The 22,825-nt window shown below is 59.5% G+C and overlaps 1 protein-coding gene across 1 annotated transcript; it reads right to left on the minus strand.

Moving 5' to 3' along the window:
• Positions 1-864: 864 nt before the first annotated feature.
• LOC122542983 (BTB/POZ domain-containing protein KCTD9-like) lies at positions 865-22,076 on the minus strand. The gene is made up of 10 exons (XM_087984304.1): positions 21,999-22,076; positions 9,766-9,887; positions 9,159-9,202; positions 8,529-8,625; positions 7,237-7,295; positions 6,910-7,038; positions 5,055-5,122; positions 4,626-4,721; positions 3,432-3,581; positions 865-1,050 (listed from the first exon to the last, which is right to left on the minus strand). Exons 1-10 carry the CDS (start codon positions 22,044-22,046, stop codon positions 865-867), a joined length of 999 nt encoding a protein of 332 aa, XP_087840430.1. The 5' UTR covers positions 22,047-22,076.
• Between the last annotated feature and the right edge of the window lie 749 nt (positions 22,077-22,825).

Genomic DNA, 22,825 nt, shown 5'->3' on the forward strand with positions numbered 1-22,825 from the left:
AAGTTGTTACGGCATGCTTTCCTTCATCAGACGGGCGATTGAGTACAAGAGTTGGCAGGTCAAAGTCTTATACCGTTGTATAAGACTTTGGTTCGGCCACATTTGGGAATACCGTGTACAGTTCTGATCGCCACATTACCAAAAGGATGTGGACGTTTTGGAGAGGGTGCAGGGGAGGTTCACCAGGATGCTGCCTGGTATGGAGGGCGCTAGCTATGAAGAGAGGTTGAGGAGATTAGGATTATTTTCATTAGAATGACGGAGGGGGAAACCCAATTGAGGTCTACAAAATCATGAGAGGTGGATAGCAGGAGGCTGTTTCCCCAGAGTGGGGGGACTCAATTACTGGGGGTCATGGGCGAGAGGCGAGAGGGGAAATGTTTAAGGGAGATATTGTGTGGAAAGTTCTTTATGCAGAGGGTGGTGGGTGCCTGGAACACGTTGCCAGTGGAGGGTGGTAGAGGTGGGCACGATAGTGTCATTGAAGATGTATCCAGAGTGGGCAGGCAGCAGAGGGATACAGACCCTTAGAGAATAGGTGACGGGTTTAGATGGAGGAGCTGGATCGGCGCAGGAGGGCCGAAGGGCCCTGTGCTGGAACGTTCTTTGTTCTGTGTGTTTAACATTGGGGCTGCCAGAAGTGCAGCCACTTATTGTATATAACCTTCCAACTGTCCAGCCTGGCATTAAACCGGATCTCTTCAGCAAGGAAAGCTGGGAGGTTCTCCCTGGCTACCCTGAGCAACACTTAGCCACTGTCTGACGTGTCCATTTCTAATGGGGGACACAGTGCCACCCAACAGTTGCTGCCCTGTTGGCTCCTTCAACGCGGTCACGTCTCTGCTCGAGAAACACTCGGGACCTTCACCCAGAGGTTGGTGGTGGTGGTGGTGGTGGGGGGGGCGGGAAGGTGCTACACAAATGCGGAGGATGAACCGACTTACCCTCCAAGTTGGCTTTCAGGCCTGCGGGGTCTTCGAAGTTGCAGCCCTTCAGCGATGCCCCCTCGGCGTTACAGCACAGCATCTTCACCCCCTGGAGGTTGGCACCCTGGCAAACCAGAAAGGAAGAGCCCAGACATTAAGCCCCAGCACGCAGAAGAGAGTGGCTTTCAAACTGGCAATGTATAGGCATACAACAGGGAAACAGACTCTTCGGCCCAACCCGTCCATGCCAACCAGATAACCTAATCTAGCCCCACCTGCCAGCACCCAGCCCATATCCCTCCAAACCCTTCCTATTCATATACCCATCCAGATGCCTTTTAAATGCTGTCATTGTACCAGCCTCCACCACTTCCTCTGGCAGCTCATTCCATACACGTACCACCCTCTGCGTGAAAAAGTTGCCCCTTAGCTCCCTTTTATATCTTTCCCCTCTCACCCTAAACCTATGCCCTCTAGTTCTAGACTCCCCCACCCCAGGGAAAAGACTTTGCCTATTTACCCTATCCATGCGTCCTCAATTTTGTAAACCTCTATAAGGTCACCCCTCAGCCTCCGACGCTCCAGGGAAAACAGCCCCAGCCTGTTCAGCCTCTCCCTGTAGCTCAGATCCTCCAACCCTGGCAACATCCTTGTAAATCTTTTCTGAACCCTTTCAAGTTTCACAACATCTTTCCGATAGGAAGGAGACCAGAATTGCACGCAATATTCCAACAGCGGCCTAACCAATGACCTGTCCAGCCGCAACATGACCTCCCAACTCCTGTACTCAATACTCTGACCAATAAAGGAAAGCATACCAAACGCTGCCTTCACTATCCTATCTACCTGCGACTCCACTTTCAAGGAGCTATGAACCTGCACTCCAAGGTCTCTTTGTTCAGCAACACTCCCCAGGACCTTACCATTAAGTGTATAAGTCCTGCTAAGATTTGCTTTCCCAAAATGCAGCACCTCGCATTTATCTGAATTAAACTCCATCTGCCACTTCTCAGCCCATTGGCCCATCTGGTCCAGATCCTGTTGTAATCTGAGGTAACCCTCTTCGCTGGCCACCACACCATTAGCTTTGGCGTCGTCTGCAAACTGACTAACCACACCCCCTCCGTTCGCACCCAAGTCATTTATATAAAATGAAAATAAGGTAGTGGACCCAGCACCGAACCTTGTGGCACACCACTGCGCACAGGCCTCCAGTGAAAACAACACTGCACAAGTACGTACTATTGCCCTGCTCCAACACGTTAGACACAATGACATTGTGCACTGGAATAGGGTGGAACGCTCTCAGGACAAAGTGGCTGAGCGGTTTGGGACTGAGATAAGGTGGGGTATCATCAGAGGGGTTCCAGATGCTCCAAATAGTAAGCAGATTTAAGACGGAGGTGGACACAAAGTCCTGGACTCGAAACATTAACACTTTCTCTCTCTCTCTCTCCTTCCCCCACACAGACGCTGCTGAACCTGCCCCAATAACTTGTTTTCGCAGTCTCTCGGAGGTGGGGGTGGGGGAAAGAGAATGGGAGAGCAGGGCGGGAGAGCAATGTTGAGGTCAGCGATCGACGTTTGTCCTGAGTGGGGCAGCAAGGGGGGGGGGGGCCTGAAAGGGCCGAACTGCCTGCCTCCCTCCCATTTTGTTTCTCTCCACGCATTTATTCCCAGGGCGGACTAAAAGTATTCAGGCCATCCCCAGCGAGAGAGAGAGACATTGAAAATTGGTGGATGATCCTGATGATCATGCAATCTCAGGGTCGCACTCCTGCTTTCCCTCTATCCGCCTTTATCCACATTTATCTCCCTCTTGAATATAGCGAAGGGACTGGCCCTCAGAGAAAGCTCTGAGAAAGAATTCCACCAGGGCCACAACTCTGACTGAAGACATTCTTTCCAAGCTCAGGCCTGAATGGCTTACCAGTTATTCTTAGTCCTAAACTTTCCCAACGTCAGGAACATCGTCCCCCCCTCACCACATCTCGCCTGCCCTATCCCATCAGGATTTTGCATCTGACTATGAGACATCCCTCCCGGATTCTTATAAATTCCAGTATAAGCAATTCATTGTTCAGAGAATCTCACCATCGCCCCCTTGACGTTCAATGGTGTTACCGTCACTGAATCCCCCCCCCCCCACTATCAACATCCTGGGGGTTACCATTGACCCGAAACTGAACTGGACCAGCCCCATATAAACACAGCGGCTACAAGAGCAGGTCAGAGGCTGGGAATCCTGCAGCGAGTAACTCCCCTCCTGACTCCCCCCAAAGCCTGTCCCCCACCATCGACAAGGCCCAAGTCAGGAGGGTGTGAGGGAATACTCCCCACTTGCCCTGGATGGGGAGGGGGGGGGGGGGGGGGGGGGGGCAGCTCCAACCACACTCGAGAACCATCCAGGGACAGAGAGGCCGCCCGCGCGGTTGGCACCACACCTGCCCCTTTGAGCGTTCACTCCGTCCGTGAAACTGCGAAAGAGGGAGAAAGGAGACTCACGTCGAGGGTGGCGCCAGACAGGTCTGCCCGCTCCAGGTTGGAGCTGCAGAGGTTGGCGTGACTCAAGTTACAGTTGCTCAGATTGGCCATCTTGAAGTTGATGTAACGGAGGTCCAGCCGCGACAGGTCGGTCCCGCGGAAATTCAGACCCTGGAGTGGACAACAGGAATGGGACACGTTAGCTGGCAGAAGGGGGGGGGGAAACGCATTCCACAACCAGGAGACACACCGCACTTAACCCAGATCACAGAAACACCCTTCGGCCAGCGCTCTGAGCCTCCAGTGAGGAATTCTAAACCCAGTTACTCCCCTCTTCATGCGTCCCCCTTGTCAAAAGGTGCTGTGCAGAGGGACCCTGGGTGTCCTTGTGCATGAATCTCGGAAGGTTGGCCGTAGAGATATACGGCCTGCAGGTACGGCAGGTAATGAGGAAGGCAGATGGAGCTCTGTCCTCCATTGCTAGAGGGATGGAGTTTAAAAGCAGGGGAGGTTATGGCACAGGGAGCTGGTGAGGCCACACCTGGAGAACTGCGTGCAGTTTTGGTCTCATTTGAGAAGGGATGGACGGGCACTGGAGGGGGATGATTCCGGAGTTGAGGGGTTCGGTTTATGAGGAGAGACGGAGTAGACTGGGACAATACTTGAAGAATGAGGGGGCATCTAATAGAAACATATAAAATTGTGAAGGGAATAGACAGGATTGAGGTCGAGAGAGTGTTTCCACTGACCGGTGAAAATAGGACAAGTGGGTATAGTCTCCAAATGAGGAGGGGGGAGCAGATTGAGGAGGGACCTCTTCTCCCAGAGGGTTGGGAATCGGTGCAATGCAGTGGAAGCGGTCGAGGCTTCCTCAAGGAAATGTTTTTAACGCTGAGATCGACCATTTTTGGAACAGTGAAGGAATGAAGCGGGAAGAGGGCAAGAGCTGAGTCCATGAGAGAGATCAGCCATGTTGAAGGGCGGGGCAGGCTTGAAGGGGGTCAGACGGCCGACTCCTGCTCCTGATGCGAAAAACCACTGAAGTCCACATAATCTACATCCGCTGCTTAACCCTCCCGCACGCCTCCTCAAACCTGTTCACACCCCAGGAGAGGATTTGAAAAAAAACAACAACAGTCCAGGAACCCCACTCCCCACACCAAGAGGTGCCCAAATCCGGTCACGGAAAGCCGGAACAGCCCCCTCCCCGGTCACCTGGCAACGCAGCTCCGACTTGGTGGGCGTGGCCAGCAGGAAGCGGACAAACTCCTTCCGGGAGATGGGGGAATGGTCCTCGGCAGGCAGGGAGTTCTGGAACGGGAGCACAAGGCAAAAAGTGAGTTAGCTCGCTCAACCTGCGCCTGTCACAGCGGGGGGACTGCTGTGCAACGGGACGCGGCGTATCACCCCCACCCCCACCCCCACGGGTTCAAGGGTCACTGAGGCGGCTCTTCAGCCCATCAGGAACAGGCCTGCTCCTCTGCAGCGGCAGCCGTCTCAATCCTAGGCGTTCGGAGCTGGCTATACCGAAATATGTACGTGTACACACACAAACACGGAGATGTGTGCACGCGCGCGCATGGTATAGCTCCAAGCACCGGAAAAGCCATTCAGCCCCTGAGTCGGCGTTGTCCGAACCCTTACCTTAATCAGCAACTCCAACTGTTCGATTAGCGAGTCTATTCCGAAGAACTTGGCTTCCTCGAGGACACCTGCAAGGGACAAGCGAGGCCCTTGTAAATTTCAACAAGAGCTTCTCACGAGCCCTTTAACCGCCCAGCAGAGATATCCGCCCCTGCTCAGACTGAGCGACCCGACCTTGTGGAAAACATTAGCACTGCTGTTTCCCTCAGAATTATTTCAGAACACAATCCCTGCACAGTGCTGAAGCAGGCCGTTCGGCCTGGCGTGTCAACACTGACAAGCAGCCCACCCACTCGCCCCCTATAGCCCTGTAACCCTGCATCCCCCACAGCTAATCCACCCAGCCTGGTAACTACAGTTTGGGGGGGGGGGGGGGGGGGGGGGAGGGAGTGGGGGGCACATCCACCCAAAAACCTGGACATCTTTGAACTGTGGGAGGAAACCGGAGCAAACACACACAGGCAGAACGCGCCACCTGGGGTTGGGGGGGGAAGCAATCGAACACAGGTCCCTGGCACCGTGAGGCAGCAGTGCCAACCAGTCAGCCACTGCGTCGTGCCAGTTGCTTGGGTGTTGACATAACCCGTGCCCTCGGGCTGTTTCATCAGTGGTATGCCACAGACGCATTCCAGGAATTCTTCCTTCACCCTAACAGCACTCTATAGATTCACCAGACGACCACGAGATTGAGGTCAGCCACAAACCCATCGCTGAAAGGATTGCTTCATATACATTTTTTAAACATTCATCTGTGGGACTAGGGCGTCGTTGGCCCATCCCTATTTGCCCCCTTGAGAAGGTGGGGGTGAGCCGCCATCTTGAACCCTGTGTGGTGTAGGGACCCTCCCGACACAGCGCCCTCAGGGAGGGAGGCCCAGGATTCTGATCCAGCGACACTGAAGGAACGGCCGATATATTCCCGAGTCGGGACAGTGAGGGGCTCGGAGGGGAACTTGCTGGGGGGGGGGGGGGGTGTTCCCATGTACCTGCTGCCCCTTGTCCTTCCCGATGGAAGTGGCCGTGGGGTTTGGAAGGTGCTGTCTGAGGAGTCTGGGGGAGTTGCTGCAGTGCGTCTTGTAGATGGTACCCACTGCTGTTACTGAGCGTCGGGGGGTGGAGGGAGTGGGGGTTTGTGGGTGTGGGGACAATCGAGCGGGGGGCTGCTCTGTCCCTGGATGGTGTCGAGCTTCTCGAGTGTTGTTGGAGCTGCCCCCTCCATCCAGGGCAAGTGGGGAGTATTCCCTCACACCCTCCTGACTTGGGCCTTGTCGATGGTGGGGTCAGGCTCTGGACAGTGACCATGGTCTACTTTATCGAAAAGGATGAGGCTATTTCTTCGCGCCACTTGGACACAGACAAGCCACCCGAGAATGCAGTGTGACCAGCGCGTTCCCGGTCCCCGTTTCCCAGCTCACCCAGCAGGGACAGCCCCTCGTTAAACCATGACGCAGAGCTCCATCCGTTCCCGGTCCCCCGTTTCCCAGCTCACCCAGCAGGGACAGCCCCTCGTTAAACCATGACGCAGAGCTCCATCCGTTCCCGGTCCCCATTTCCCAGCTCACCCAGCAGGGACAGCCCCTCGTTAAACCATGACGCAGAGCTCCATCCGTTCCCGGTCCCCCGTTTCCCAGCTCACCCAGCAGGGACAGCCCCTCGTTAAACCATGACGCAGAGCTCCATCCGTTCCCGGTCCCCGTTTCCCAGCTCACCCAGCAGGGACAGCCCCTCGTTAAACCATGACGCACAGCTCCATCCATTCCCGGTCCCCATTTCCCAGCTCACCCAGCAGGGACAACCCCTCGTTAAACCCTAGCACTGAGCTCTGTATGTGCCCGGCCCCCGTTTCCCAGCTCACCCAGCAGGTTGAGACCCTTGTTGACGATGAGCTGGCCGTGCCGCAGGTAGTTCAGGATCGGCATGAAGTACTCGGGGCTGCGGTCGATGAGGAAGCCCCCCTGGTGGTCTCTCTTGTTGCCCCAGGCATCTTGGTGCAGATCCAGGCAGCCCGGAGGAGTGACACAAACACAAAAGGGAGAGAAAATGGTTAAGGGGGGGGGGGATGTCAGTGCGAGACGAGAGGGGTGGGGCTATCCCGCGGCATGCCAGCGAGCTTCGCCCCCACCTTCCCCCCCACCCCTCCCCCCCCCTCCCCCCCCCTCCCGAGTAACACGGGGGTACTCACCTTTATCACTGAACATGTGAGCAAGCATACTCTCTGGCTCCTTATTTACTAAAGTGCTCCTGCGGAAGACAAGACATCCATCGCAACGTTAGTGTCCAGGGCGGCCAAACCAATGCAGCCAGCCTGGGGCTGCTCCACAAGGCGTCAGACACACCAGACCTGCTGGAAACTACTGGGACAGGGAGTGAAGCTCCCTCAGCCAACACTCCCCAGGACAGGGACAGCACGGGGTTAGATACAGAGTAAAGCTCCCTCTACACAGTCCCCCATCAAACACTCCCAGGACAGGGACAGCACGGGGTTAGATACAGAGTAAAGCTCCCTCTACACTATTCCCCCATCAAACACTCCCAGGACAGGGACAGCACGGGGTTAGATACAGAGTAAAGCTCTCTCTACACTGTCCCCCCATCAAACACTCCCAGGACAGGGACAGCACGGGGTTAGATACAGAGTAAAGCTTCTCTCTACACTGTCCCCCATCAAACACTCCCAGGACAGGGACAGCATGGGGTTAGATACAGAATAAAGCTCCCTCTACACTGTCCCCCCCCCATCAAACACTCCCCAGGACAGGGACAGCACGGGGTTAGATACAGAGTAAAGCTCCCTCTACACTGTTCCCCCATCAAACACTCCCAGGACAGGGACAGCATGGGGTTAGATACAGAGTAAAGCTCTCTCTACACTGTTCCCCCATCAAACACTCCCAGGACAGGGACAGCACAGGGTTAGATACAGAGTAAAGCTCCCTCTACACGGTTCCCCCATCAAACACTCCCAGGACAGGGACAGCACAGGGTTAGATACAGAGTAAAGCTCTCTCTACACTGTCCCCCCATCAAACACTCCCAGGACAGGGACAGCACAGGGTTAGATACAGAGTAAAGCTCCCTCTACACGGTTCCCCCATCAAACACTCCCAGGACAGGGACAGCACAGGGTTAGATACAGAGTAAAGCTCTCTCTACACAGTCCCCCATCAAACACCCCCAGGACAGGGACAGCACGGGGTTAGATACAGAGTAAAGCTCTCTCTACACAGTCCCCCATCAAACACCCCCAGGACAGGGACAGCACAGGGCTGTAATGTCGACGGATAGCGAGGTGACTCAAGTGACCGTACTTTGAAGGAGGGGACGGCAGTATTTGAAAACGGGCACAGACTATGCCGGTGACATTTTCAAATCTGACTGGGTGCCAGCAACCAGGGGAATCCGGGCTGAGACGCACAAGGTACCCGTGGGCACACTAACCAGGCCCTGCCCTGCCCGCCGGCTGAACATCCCTACCGTGTGGTGGTGAAATACTGCCCTCCAACATTTAGTGTTATCCAGTCAGCACACGTGCCTGATTTGGTCTCTGAGCTTTTCTGCTGTCCCTCTGGGTCTGCCCGGAGTCAGTGGGGGGGGGGGGGGGGGGAAGGGAGAAAAAAAAGGAGAGAGAGAGAGGAGGGGGAACAAATCAATGTCCTGAACCAATTTCTCCACCGGTCGCCATGCCACGGTGACTCGCAGTCCTCTCGCACCTTCAACAATACGATGACGACCCCCCCCCCCACCGTGAAGCCCCCTTCCACCCCCTCCCCCCGCCAGCCACCATGACAGGTCAGGCCAGAAACCCTGCCCTCCCTTCTCAGCAGCGTCTCCTGGTTGTCCAGGGGAAAGCCACGGCTGAGCTGAACACCACCCCACGAACACAGCTCCTCACTGAGAGGACGCAGCGACGCTGACTCCCCAACAGGCCTGGAGCCGATTTATGGCAGAGATGAGAGGTGCCCGCTAAGCAAGGGTTACGCAGGAACGTGACACTCCAATTCTGCGCGTGTCGCTCAGGGCAACGATCGATTCAATTCGGAAACTTAAAAAAAAGAGACTTTGCAGAAACGTTGGAAGGGAGGAGACTCGGTATCGCATACCCACCTATGAAGGGCTCGCCTTCGGATACGTACAGTACGTCGTCATCTCTGGTCAAAGAGAAACGTGCAAAGGATCAGTAACTCTCATCTCGCAAACTTCCGCGAACTCATCTGACCAATCACAGGCCAACATCGGCAGGGGGCTGAACTTTCACCTCCCCGACCTGCGGTCAGGCAGGCTGAATGAGCCAACAGCTCGCTGCATTTAGATGGACACTTCCCCGTCCTCCGGAGCCTGTCGCTCTGCGAGGCGGCGGGCGCAGCAGGCGGGCACGGGTTGAACTGGACAGCCACTTCACCCCGGCATCTCTGGCCTAACCCCCCTCCCCTCAGCGACTGGCCCGGCTTCTGCATTGGAGTAGCCCCTGCTCCGAGATAGAGCCAGGATCCAAGAAACTGCGTCGGTCAACATCAACTGGCAGCAACTGACCGCGCACAGAGGGAGGAGGGAGACGAGATTTAACACAGAGGGGTGGGGGGAATTTTGGAGGAAGTGTTAACCTGCCCCAAATCACAGCGCCGGGAACGGCAGCCCGGGTGGGAGGGAGGGAAAGACTGGGAAACCAACAGGCTCCACCAGAGAGAAAGGGAAGAGAGAGAGGGGGACGCACCGGATGAGAGCGATGTCATCGATGAGACCACCCTTGCCATTGTAGAGGTGAGACGCTTTGATACTGAGCTTATTGCTGGCAACTGACAACAGGTCGGAGAGAGCTCCATACACCGCGACGACCTGCCAGGAAAACCACACATGAGTGAGAGACAGAGACACGTGCGGAAAGGGGGGGTAAGGGGGGGGGGGTCGCGGAGAGGTGAAGGGGGGGTCGCAGAGAGGGGAAGGAGGCACAGTGAGGGCCCAGACACAGGGGGGACAGTCAGTATTACGCAGAGGGAGGGAGGGAGGGGGCACAGTGAGGACCCAGACACAGGGGGACAGTCAGTATTACCCAGAGGGAGGGGGCACAGTGAGGACCCAGGCACAGGGGGACAGTCAGTATTACCCAGAGGGAGGGGGCACAGTGAGGACCCAGACACAGGGGGACAGTCAGTATTACCCAGAGGGAGGGAGGGGGCACAGTGAGGACCCAGACACAGGGGGACAGTCAGTATTACCCAGAGGGAGGGAGGGGGCACAGTGAGGGCCCAGACACAGGGGGACAGTCAGTATTACCCAGAGGGAGGGGGCACAGTGAGGACCCAGACACAGGGGGACAGTCAGTATTACCCAGAGGGAGGGGACACAGTGAGGGCCCAGACACAGGGGGGCAGTCAGTATTACCCAGAGGGAGGGAGGGGGCACAGTGAGGGCCCAGACACAGGAGGACAGTCAGTATTACCCAGAGGGAGGGAGGGGGCACAGTGAGGGCCCAGACACAGGGGGACAGTCAGTATTACCCAGAGGTAGGGAGGGGGGCACAGTGAGGGCCCAGACACAGGGGGACAGTCAGTATTACCCAGAGGGAGGGAGGGGGGCACAGTGAGGGCCCAGACACAGGGGGACAGTCAGTATTACCCAGAGGGAGGGAGGGGGGCACAGTGAGGGCCCAGACACAGGGGGACAGTCAGTATTACCCAGAGGGAGGGGGCATAGTGAGGGCCCAGACACAGGGGGACAGTCAGTATTACCCAGAGGGAGGGAGGGAGGGAGGGAGGGAGGGGGCACAGTGAGGGCCCAGACACAGGGGGACAGTCAGTATTACACAGAGGGAGGGGGCACAGTGAGGACTCAGACACAGGGGGACAGTCAGTATTACCCAGAGAGAGGGAGGGGGCACAGTGAGGACCCAGACACAGGGGGGACAGTCAGTATTACCCAGAGGGAGGGAGGGGGCACAGTGAGGGCCCAGACACAGGGGGGGACAGTCAGTATTACCCAGAGGGAGGGGGCACAGTGAGGGCCCAGACACAGGGGGGACAGTCAGTATTACCCAGAGGGAGGGAGGGGGCACAGTGAGGGCCCAGACACAGGGGGGACAGTCAGTATTACCCAGAGGGAGGGAGGGGGCACAGTGAGGGCCCAGACACAGGGGGACAGTCAGTATTACCCAGAGGGAGGGAGGGAGGGTGCACAGTGAGGACCCAGACACAGGGGGACAGCCAGTATTACCCAGAGGGAGGGAGCACAGTGAGGGCCCAGACACAGGGGGACAGTCAGTATTACCCAGAGGGAGGGAGCACAGTGAGGACCCAGACACAGGGGGACAGTCAGTATTACCCAGAGGGAGGGATCACAGTGAGGGCCCAGACACAGGGGGACAGTCAGTATTACCCAGAGGGAGGGAGCACAGTGAGGACCCAGACACAGGGGGACAGTCGGTATTACCCAGAGGGAGGGAGGGGGCACAGTGAGGGCCCAGACACAGGGGGACAGTCAGTATTACCCAGAGGGAGGGAGGGAGGGAGGGGGCACAGTGAGGGCCCAGACACAGGGGGACAGTCAGTATTACCCAGAGGGAGGGTGCACAGTGAGGACCCAGACACAGGGGGACAGTCAGTATTACCCAGAGGGAGGGGGCACAGTGAGGGCCCAGACACAGGGGGACAGTCAGTATTACCCAGAGGGAGGGAGGGGGCACAGTGAGGGCCCAGACACAGGGGGACAGTCAGTATTACCCAGAGGGAGGGTGCACAGTGAGGACCCAGACACAGGGGGACAGTCAGTATTACCCAGAGGGAGGGGGCACAGTGAGGGCCCAGACACAGGGGGACAGTCAGTATTACCCAGAGGGAGGGAGGGAGCACAGTGAGGGCCCAGACACAGGGGGACAGTCAGTATGACCCAGAGGGAGGGAGCACAGTGAGGGCCCAGACACAGGGGGACAGTCAGTATTACCCAGAGGGAGGGAGCACAGTGAGGGCCCAGACACAGGGGGACAGTCAGTATTACCCAGAGGGAGGGAGCACAGTGAGGGCCCAGACACAGGGGGACAGTCAGTATTACCCAGAGGGAGGGGGCACAGTGAGGACCCAGACACAGGGGGACAGTCAGTATTACCCAGAGGGAGGGGGCACAGTGAGGGCCCAGACACAGGGGGGACAGTCAGTATTACCCAGAGGGAGGGGGCACAGTGAGGACCCAGACACAGGGGGACAGTCAGTATTACCCAGAGGGAGGGAGGGGGCACAGTGAGGGCCCAGACACAGGGGGGACAGTCAGTATTACCCAGAGGGAGGGAGGGGGCACAGTGAGGGCCCAGACACAGGGGGGACAGTCAGTATTACCCAGAGGGAGGGAGCACAGTGAGGACCCAGACACAGGGGGGACAGTCAGTATTACGCAGAGGGACGGAGGGGGCACAGTGAGGACCCAGACACAGGGGGACAGTCAGTATTACCCAGAGGGAGGGGGCACAGTGAGGGCCCAGACACAGGGGGACAGTCAGTATTACCCAGAGGGAGGGAGGGGGCACAGTGAGGACCCAGACACAGGGGGACAGTCAGTATTACCCAGAGGGAGGGAGGGGGCACAGTGAGGGCCCAGACACAGGGGGGACAGTCAGTATTACCCAGAGGGAGGGAGGGGGCACAGTGAGGGCCCAGACACAGGGGGGACAGTCAGTATTACCCAGAGGGAGGGAGCACAGTGAGGACCCAGACACTTGGGGGACAGTCAGTATTACCCAGAGGGACGGAGGGGGCACAGTGAGGACCCAGACACAGGGGGACAGTCAGTATTACCCAGAGGGAGGGGGCACAGTGAGGGCCCAGACACAGGGGGACAGTCAGTATTACCCAGAGGGAGGGGGCACAGTGAGGACCCAGACACAGGGGGACAGTCAGTATTACCCAGAGGGAGGGGGCACAGTGAGGACCCAGACACAGGGGGGACAGTCAGTATTACCCAGAGGGAGGGAGGGAGGGGGCACAGTGAGGACCCAGACACAGGGGGCACAGTGAGGACCCAGACACAGGGGGGACAGTCAGTATTCCCCAGAGGGAGGGAGGGGGCACAGTGAGGACCCAGACACAGGGGGACAGTCAGTATTACCCAGAGGGAGGGGGCACAGTGAGGGCCCAGACACAGAGGGTCAGTGAGGACCCAGACACAGGGGGACTGTGAGGACCCAGACACAGGGGGACAGTCAGTATTACCCAGAGGGAGGGGGCACAGTGAGGACCCAGACACAGGGGGACAGTCAGTATTACCCAGAGGGAGGGGGCACAGTGAGGACCCAGACACAGGGGGACAGTCAGTATTACCCAGAGGGAGGGGGCACAGTGAGGGCCCAGACACAGGGGGGACAGTCAGTATTACCCAGAGGGAGGGAGGGGGCACAGTGAGGACCCAGACACAGGGGGACAGTCAGTATTACCCAGAGGGAGGGAGGGGGCACAGTGAGGGCCCAGACACAGGGGGACAGTCAGTATTACCCAGAGGGAGGGAGGGAGGGAGGGAGGGAGGGGGCACTGTGAGGGCCCAGACACAGGGGGACAGTCAGTATTACCCAGAGGGAGGGGGCACAGTGAGGACTCAGACACAGGGGGACAGTCAGTATTACCCAGAGAGAGGGAGGGGGCACAGTGAGGACCCAGACACAGGGGGGACAGTCAGTATTACCCAGAGGGAGGGAGGGGGCACAGTGAGGGCCCAGACACAGGGGGGGACAGTCAGTATTACCCAGAGGGAGGGGGCACAGTGAGGGCCCAGACACAGGGGGGACAGTCAGTATTACCCAGAGGGAGGGAGGGGGCACAGTGAGGGCCCAGACACAGGGGGGACAGTCAGTATTACCCAGAGGGAGGGAGGGGGCACAGTGAGGGCCCAGACACAGGGGGACAGTCAGTATTACCCAGAGGGAGGGAGGGAGGGTGCACAGTGAGGACCCAGACACAGGGGGACAGCCAGTATTACCCAGAGGGAGGGAGCACAGTGAGGGCCCAGACACAGGGGGACAGTCAGTATTACCCAGAGGGAGGGAGCACAGTGAGGACCCAGACACAGGGGGACAGTCGGTATTACCCAGAGGGAGGGAGGGGGCACAGTGAGGGCCCAGACACAGGGGGACAGTCAGTATTACCCAGAGGGAGGGAGGGAGCACAGTGAGGGCCCAGACACAGGGGGACAGTCAGTATTACCCAGAGGGAGGGAGGGGGCACAGTGAGGGCCCAGACACAGGGGGACAGTCAGTATTACCCAGAGGGAGGGGGCACAGTGAGGGCCCAGACACAGGGGGACAGTCAGTATTACCCAGAGGGAGGGAGGGAGCACAGTGAGGGCCCAGACACAGGGGGACAGTCAGTATTACCCAGAGGGAGGGGGCACAGTGAGGGCCCAGACACAGGGGGGGCAGTCAGTATTACCCAGAGGGAGGGAGGGAGCACAGTGAGGGCCCAGACACAGGGGGACAGTCAGTATTACCCAGAGGGAGGGGGCACAGTGAGGGCCCAGACACAGGGGGGGCAGTCAGTATTACCCAGAGGGAGGGTGCACAGTGAGGACCCAGACACAGGGGGACAGTCAGTATTACCCAGAGGGAGGGGGCACAGTGAGAGCCCAGACACAGGGGGACAGTCAGTATTACCCAGAGGGAGGGAGGGAGCACAGTGAGGGCCCAGACACAGGGGGACAGTCAGTATTACCCAGAGGGAGGGGGCACAGTGAGGGCCCAGACACAGGGGGGGCAGTCAGTATTACCCAGAGGGAGGGGGCACAATGAGGGCCCAGACACAGGGGGACAGTCAGTATTACCCAGAGGGAGGGGGCACAGTGAGGACCCAGACACAGGGGGACAGTCAGTATTACCCAGAGGGAGGGGGCACAGTGAGGACCCAGACACAGGGGGACAGTCAGTATTACCCAGAGGGAGGGAGGGGGCACAGTGAGGACCCAGACACAGGGGGACAGTCAGTATTACCCAGAGGGAGGGAGGGAGGGAGGGGGCACAGTGAGGGCCCAGACACAGGGGGGGCAGTCAGTATTACCCAGAGGGAGGGGGCACAATGAGGGCCCAGACACAGGGGGACAGTCAGTATTACCCAGAGGGAGGGGGCACAGTGAGGACCCAGACACAGGGGGACAGTCAGTATTACCCAGAGGGAGGGGGCACAGTGAGGACCCAGACACAGGGGGACAGTCAGTATTACCCAGAGGGAGGGAGGGGGCACAGTGAGGACCCAGACACAGGGGGACAGTCAGTATTACCCAGAGGGAGGGAGGGAGGGAGGGGGCACAGTGAGGGCCCAGACACAGGGGGGACAGTCAGTATTACCCAGAGGGAGGGAGGGGGCACAGTGAGGGCCCAGACACAGGGGGACAGTCAGTATTACCCAGAGGGAGGGGGCACAGTGAGGGCCCAGACACAGGGGGACAGTCAGTATTACCCAGAGGGAGGGAGGGAGCACAGTGAGGGCCCAGACACAGGGGGACAGTCAGTATTACCCAGAGGGAGGGAGGGAGCACAGTGAGGGCCCAGACACAGGGGGACAGTCAGTATTACCCAGAGGGAGGGGGCACAGTGAGGGCCCAGACACAGGGGGACAGTCAGTATTACCCAGAGGGAGGGGGCACAGTGAGGGCCCAGACACAGGGGGACAGTCAGTATTACCCAGAGGGAGGGAGGGAGGGAGGGAGGGAGGGAGGGAGGGGGCACAGTGAGGGCCCAGACACAGGGGGGACAGTCAGTATTACCCAGAGGGAGGGAGGGAGGGGGCACAGTGAGGACCCAGACACAGGGAGACAGTCAGTATTACCCAGAGGGAGGGAGGGGGGCACAGTGAGGGCCCAGACACAGGGGGACAGTCAGTATTACCCAGAGGGAGGGGGCACAGTGAGGGCCCAGACACAGGGGGACAGTCAGTATTACCCAGAGGGAGGGAGGGAGCACAGTGAGGGCCCAGACACAGGGGGACAGTCAGTATTACCCAGAGGGAGGGAGGGAGCACAGTGAGGGCCCCAGACACAGGGGGACAGTCAGTATTACCCGGAGGGAGGGAGGGGGCACAGTGAGGGCCCAGACACAGGGGGACAGTCAGTATTACCCAGAGGGAGGGAGGGGGCACAGTGAGGGCCCAGACACAGGGGGACAGTCAGTATTACCCAGAGGGAGGGAGGGGGCACAGTGAGGGCCCAGACACAGGGGGACAGTCAGTATTACCCAGAGGGAGGGGGCACAGTGAGGGCCCAGACACAGGGGGACAGTCAGTATTACCCAGAGGGAGGGGACACAGTGAGGACCCAGACACAGGGGGACAGTCAGTATTACCCAGAGGGAGGGAGGGGGCACAGTGAGGGCCCAGACACAGGGGGACAGTCAGTATTACCCAGAGGGAGGGGGCACAGTGAGGACCCAGACACAGGGGGACAGTCAGTATTACCCAGAGGGAGGGAGGGAGGGGGCACAGTGAGGGCCCAGACACAGGGGGACAGTCAGTATTACCCAGAGGGAGGGGACACAGTGAGGACCCAGACACAGGGGGACAGTCAGTATTACCCAGAGGGAGGGGGCACAGTGAGGGCCCAGACACAGGGGGACAGTCAGTATTACCCAGAGGGAGGGGGCACAGTGAGGGCCCAGACACAGGGGGACAGTCAGTATTACCCAGAGGGAGGGGACACAGTGAGGACCCAGACACAGGGGGACAGTCAGTATTACCCAGAGGGAGGGGACACAGTGAGGACCCAGACACAGGGGGACAGTCAGTATTACCCAGAGGGAGGGGGCACAGTGAGGGCCCAGACACAGGGGGACAGTCAGTATTACCCAGAGGGAGGGGGCACAGTGAGGGCCCAGACACGGGGGGGGGACAGTCAGTATTACCCAGAGGGAGGGGACACAGTGAGGGCCCAGACACAGGGGGACAGTCAGTATTACCCAGAGGGAGGGAGGGAGGGGGCACAGTGAGGGCCCAGACACAGGGGGACAGTCAGTATTACCCAGAGGGAGGGGGCACAGTGAGGGCCCAGACACAGGGGGACAGTCAGTATTACCCAGAGGGAGGGAGGGGGCACAGTGAGGACCCAGACACAGGGGGACAGTCAGTATTACCCAGAGGGAGGGAGCACAGTGAGGACCCAGACACAGGGGGACAGTCAGTATTACCCAGAGGGAGGGAGCACAGTGAGGGCCCAGACACAGGGGGACAGTCAGTATTACCCAGAGGGAGGGAGGGAGGGGGCACAGTGAGGGCCCAGACACAGGAGGACAGTCAGTATTACCCAGAGGGAGGGGGCACAGTGAGGACCCAGACACAGGGGGACAGTCAGTATTACCCAGAGGGAGGGGACACAGTGAGGGCCCAGACAGGGGGACAGTCAGTATTACCCAGAGGGAGGGAGGGAGCACAGTGAGGGCCCAGACACAGGGGGACAGTCAGTATTACCCAGAGGGAGGGAGGGAGCACAGTGAGGGTCCAGACACAGGGGGACAGTCAGTATTACCCAGAGGGAGGGAGCACAGTGAGGGCCCAGACACAGGGGGACAGTCAGTATTACCCAGAGGGAGGGGGCACAGTGAGGGTCCAGACACAGGGGGACAGTCAGTATTACCCAGAGGGAGGGGGCACAGTGAGGACCCAGACACAGGGGGACAGTCAGTATTACCCAGAGGGAGGGGGCACAGTGAGGACCCAGACACAGGGGGACAGTCAGTATTACCCAGAGGGAGGGAGGGGGCACAGTGAGGACCCAGACACAGGGGGGACAGTCAGTATTACCCAGAGGGAGGGGGCACAGTGAGGGCCCAGACACAGGGGGGCAGTCAGTATTACCCAGAGGGAGGGAGGGGGCACAGTGAGGGCCCAGACACAGGGGGACAGTCAGTATTACCCAGAGGGAGGGGGCACAGTGAGGACCCAGACACAGGGGGACAGTCAGTATTACCCAGAGGGAGGGAGCACAGTGAGGGCCCAGACACAGGGGGACAGTCAGTATTACCCAGAGGGAGGGAGGGGGCACAGTGAGGACCCAGACACAGGGGGGACAGTCAGTATTACCCAGAGGGAGGGGGCACAGTGAGGACCCAGACACAGGGGGACAGTCAGTATTACCCAGAGGGAGGGAGGGAGCACAGTGAGGGTCCAGACACAGGGGGACAGTCAGTATTACCCAGAGGGAGGGAGGGAGCACAGTGAGGACCCAGACACAGGGGGACAGTCAGTATTACCCAGAGGGAGGGAGGGAGCACAGTGAGGGTCCAGACACAGGGGGACAGTCAGTATTACCCAGAGGGAGGGAGGGAGCACAGTGAGGGCCCAGACACAGGGGGACAGTCAGTATTACCCAGAGGGAGGGAGGGAGCACAGTGAGGGCCCAGACACAGGGGGACAGTCAGTATTACCCAGAGGGAGGGAGGGGGCACAGTGAGGGCCCAGACACAGGGGGACAGTCAGTATTACCCAGAGGGAGGGAGGGAGCACAGTGAGGGTCCAGACACAGGGGGACAGTCAGTATTACCCAGAGGGAGGGAGGGAGCACAGTGAGGGCCCAGACACAGGGGGACAGTCAGTATTACCCAGAGGGAGGGAGGGAGCACAGTGAGGGTCCAGACACAGGGGGACAGTCAGTATTACCCAGAGGGAGGGGGCACAGTGAGGGTCCAGACACAGGGGGACAGTCAGTATTACCCAGAGGGAGGGAGCACAGTGAGGGCCCAGACACAGGGGGACAGTCAGTATTACCCAGAGAGAGGGAGGGAGGGGGCACAGTGAGGGCCCAGACACAGGGGGGACAGTCAGTATTACCCAGAGGGAGGGAGCACAGTGAGGGTCCAGACACAGGGGGACAGTCAGTATTACCCAGAGGGAGGGAGGGAGCACAGTGAGGGCCCAGACACAGGGGGACAGTCAGTATTACCCAGAGGGAGGGGGCACAGTGAGGACCCAGACACAGGGGGACAGTCAGTATTACCCAGAGAGAGGGAGGGAGGGGGCACAGTGAGGGCCCAGACACAGGGGGACAGTCAGTATTACCCAGAGGGAGGGAGGGAGCACAGTGAGGGCCCAGACACAGGGGGACAGTCAGTATTACCCAGAGGGAGGGAGGGGGCACAGTGAGGACCCAGACACAGGGGGACAGTCAGTATTACCCAGAGGGAGGGAGGGAGGGGGCACAGTGAGGACCCAGACACAGGGGGACAGTCAGTATTACCCAGAGGGAGGGAGGGAGCACAGTGAGGGCCCAGACACAGGGGGACAGTCAGTATTACCCAGAGAGAGGGAGGGAGGGGGCACAGTGAGGGCCCAGACACAGGGGGACAGGCAGTATTACCCAGAGGGAGGGGGCACAGTGAGGACCCAGACACAGGGGGACAGTCAGTATTACCCAGAGGGAGGGAGGGGGCACAGTGAGGGCCCAGACACAGGGGGACAGTCAGTATTACCCAGAGGGAGGGGGCACAGTGAGGACCCAGACACAGGGGGACAGTCAGTATTACCCAGAGGGAGGGGGCACAGTGAGGGCCCAGACACAGGGGGACAGTCAGTATTACCCAGAGGGAAAGAGGGGGCACAGTGAGGGCCCAGACACAGGGGGACAGTCAGTATTACCCAGAGGGAGGGGGCACAGTGAGGGCCCAGACACAGGGGGACAGTCAGTATTACCCAGAGGGAGGGAGGGGGCACAGTGAGGGCCCAGACACAGGGGGACAGTCAGTATTACCCAGAGGGAGGGGGCACAGTGAGGGCCCAGACACAGGGGGACAGTCAGTATTACCCAGAGGGAGGGAGGGGGCACAGTGAGGGTCCAGACACAGGGGGCACAGTGAGGGTCCAGACACAGGGGGACAGTCAGTATTACCCAGAGGGAGGGGGCACAGTGAGGGCCCAGACACAGGGGGACAGTCAGTATTACCCAGAGGGAGGGGGCACAGTGAGGACCCAGACACAGGGGGACAGTCAGTATTACCCAGAGGGAGGGAGGGGGCACAGTGAGGACCCAGACACAGGGGGACAGTCAGTATTACCCAGAGGGAGGGAGGGGGCACAGTGAGGACCCAGACACAGGGGGACAGTCAGTATTACCCAGAGGGAGGGAGGGGGCACAGTGAGGACCCAGACACAGGGGGACAGTCAGTATTACCCAGAGGGAGGGGGCACAGTGAGGGCCCAGACACAGGGGGACAGTCAGTATTACCCAGAGGGAGGGGGCACAGTGAGGGCCCAGACACAGGGGGACAGTCAGTATTACCCAGAGGGAGGGAGGGGGCACAGTGAGGACCCAGACACAGGGGGACAGTCAGTATTACCCAGAGGGAGGGGGCACAGTGAGGGCCCAGACACAGGGGGACAGTCAGTATTACCCAGAGGGAGGGGGCACAGTGAGGGCCCAGACACAGGGGGACAGTCAGTATTACCCAGAGGGAGGGAGGGGGCACAGTGAGGGCCCAGACACAGGGGGACAGTCAGTATTACCCAGAGGGAGGGAGGGGGCACAGTGAGGACCCAGACACAGGGGGACAGTCAGTATTACCCAGAGGGAGGGGGCACAGTGAGGGCCCAGACACAGGGGGACAGTCAGTATTACCCAGAGGGAGGGGGCACAGTGAGGGCCCAGACACAGGGGGACAGTCAGTATTACCCAGAGGGAGGGAGGGGGCACAGTGAGGGCCCAGACACAGGGGGACAGTCAGTATTACCCAGAGGGAGGGAGGGGGCACAGTGAGGACCCAGACACAGGGGGACAGTCAGTATTACCCAGAGGGAGGGGGCACAGTGAGGGCCCAGACACAGGGGGACAGTCAGTATTACCCAGAGGGAGGGGGCACAGTGAGGGCCCAGACACAGGGGGACAGTCAGTATTACCCAGAGGGAGGGAGGGGGCACAGTGAGGGCCCAGACACAGGGGGACAGTCAGTATTACCCAGAGGGAGGGAGGGGGCACAGTGAGGGCCCAGACACAGGGGGACAGTCAGTATTACCCAGAGGGAGGGAGGGGGCACAGTGAGGGCCCAGACACAGGGGGACAGTCAGTATTACCCAGAGGGAGGGAGGGGGCACAGTGAGGACCCAGACACAGGGGGACAGTCAGTATTACCCAGAGGGAGGGAGGGGGCACAGTGAGGACCCAGACACAGGGGGACAGTCAGTATTACCCAGAGGGAGGGGGCACAGTGAGGGCCCAGACACAGGGGGACAGTCAGTATTACCCAGAGGGAGGGAGGGGGCACAGTGAGGGCCCAGACACAGGGGGGACAGTCAGTATTACCCAGAGGGAGGGGGCACAGTGAGGGCCCAGACACAGGGGGACAGTCAGTATTACCCAGAGGGAGGGGGCACAGTGAGGGCCCAGACACAGGGGGACAGTCAGTATTACCCAGAGGGAGGGGACACAGTGAGGACCCAGACACAGGGGGACAGTCAGTATTACCCAGAGGGAGGGGACACAGTGAGGACCCAGACACAGGGGGACAGTCAGTATTACCCAGAGGGAGGGTGCACAGTGAGGGCCCAGACACAGGGGGGACAGTCAGTATTACCCAGAGGGAGGGAGGGGGCACAGTGAGGACCCAGACACAGGGGGACAGTCAGTATTACCCAGAGGGAGGGAGGGGGCACAGTGAGGGCCCAGACACAGGGGGACAGTCAGTATTACCCAGAGGGAGGGAGGGGGCACAGTGAGGGCCCAGACACAGGGGGACAGTCGGTATTACCCAGAGGGAGGGAGGGAGCACAGTGAGGACCCAGACACAGGGGGACAGTCAGTATTACCCAGAGGGAGGGAGGGGGCACAGTGAGGGCCCAGACACAGGGGGACAGTCGGTATTACCCAGAGGGAGGGAGGGGGCACAGTGAGGACCCAGACACAGGGGGACAGTCAGTATTACCCAGAGGGAGGGAGGGGGCACAGTGAGGGCCCAGACACAGGGGGAGGGGGGCAGTCTGACCCTGCGGCCGCTCGGCCCCTCCTCACCTTGCCGTCCCGGTGACTCCCGTTGACAAACAGCGTCACCCGCCTCATCCCCGCCGCGGCCGGCCGCCACCGGAAACGGAAACCCGCTTCCCGCTCCCCCCCTGTCCCGTCCGGACTGACAGCCGCCCCCACCAATCAGCACCTGGGTCTGTCCCATGTGGGCGGGGACTGAGTCGGAATGGGAAGGACCCGTGTCACTCGCCCGATCGTTTGTCATCTCCCCCAATAGTGTGCCGCCTGCTTCCTTTCTTAACCAATCAAATTAAGCCATTTCTCGTGACGTATATTGACAGACGGCAGCTCGCACCAATGGATGTTTTACCTTGTCGCTCCATTGACCAATCAGTGGCGGGGTCTGTCAAGTGTCCTGCCCATTTGGGATGAAGAGCCGTTTTTGACCCACCCACGCCGTTGTCGCTCGTTACTGCCCCTGCTGGACGGGAGGTTTTACTACAGCCTAGTTGTCCCGCGTCTTTCATCCACTCCGCCGGAAGGGGCGGTTTGTTTACAGCCGGCAGCTGCGGCGTTTACTGCTCCCTGCTGGACGGGAGGTTGTATTACAGACTGCTGCATGGCATCCTTACTGCCCCCTCCCGGCGAATGGGAGGCTTCATCACAGATTAGTGGAGCAACACTTCCGGTCCCCTGGTGGAGGGAAGGAGGTGTTACATCATCCTGGGGGTGGGGTATTTACTGACCCCCTACTGGGGGGTATTTACCGCCACCTACTGGGGGTATTTACCGCCACCTACTGAGGGGTATTTACCACCACCTACTGGGGGTATTTACCGCCACCTACTGAGGGGTATTTACCGCCACCTACTGGG

The sequence above is a fragment of the Chiloscyllium plagiosum genome, unplaced genomic scaffold (assembly GCF_037043375.1).
Source record: "Chiloscyllium plagiosum isolate Xiang-an unplaced genomic scaffold, Cpla_swu_hap1 HiC_scaffold_48, whole genome shotgun sequence".
Lineage (NCBI taxonomy): Eukaryota > Metazoa > Chordata > Chondrichthyes > Orectolobiformes > Hemiscylliidae > Chiloscyllium > Chiloscyllium plagiosum.

Coding starts and splice junctions, on each gene's coding strand:
- LOC122542983 (XM_087984304.1), bottom strand. CDS start 22,046: ATGAGGCGGGTGACGCTGTTTGTCAACGGGAGTCACCGGGACGGCAAG. Junction 7,296..8,528: donor CAGTATTTCACCACCACACG/GTAGGGATGTTC, acceptor TGTCTTCCGCAG/GAGCACTTTAGTAAATAAGG. Junction 1,051..3,431: donor TGTCTGGCGCCACCCTCGAC/GTGAGTCTCCTT, acceptor CTGGTTTGCCAG/GGTGCCAACCTCCAGGGGGT.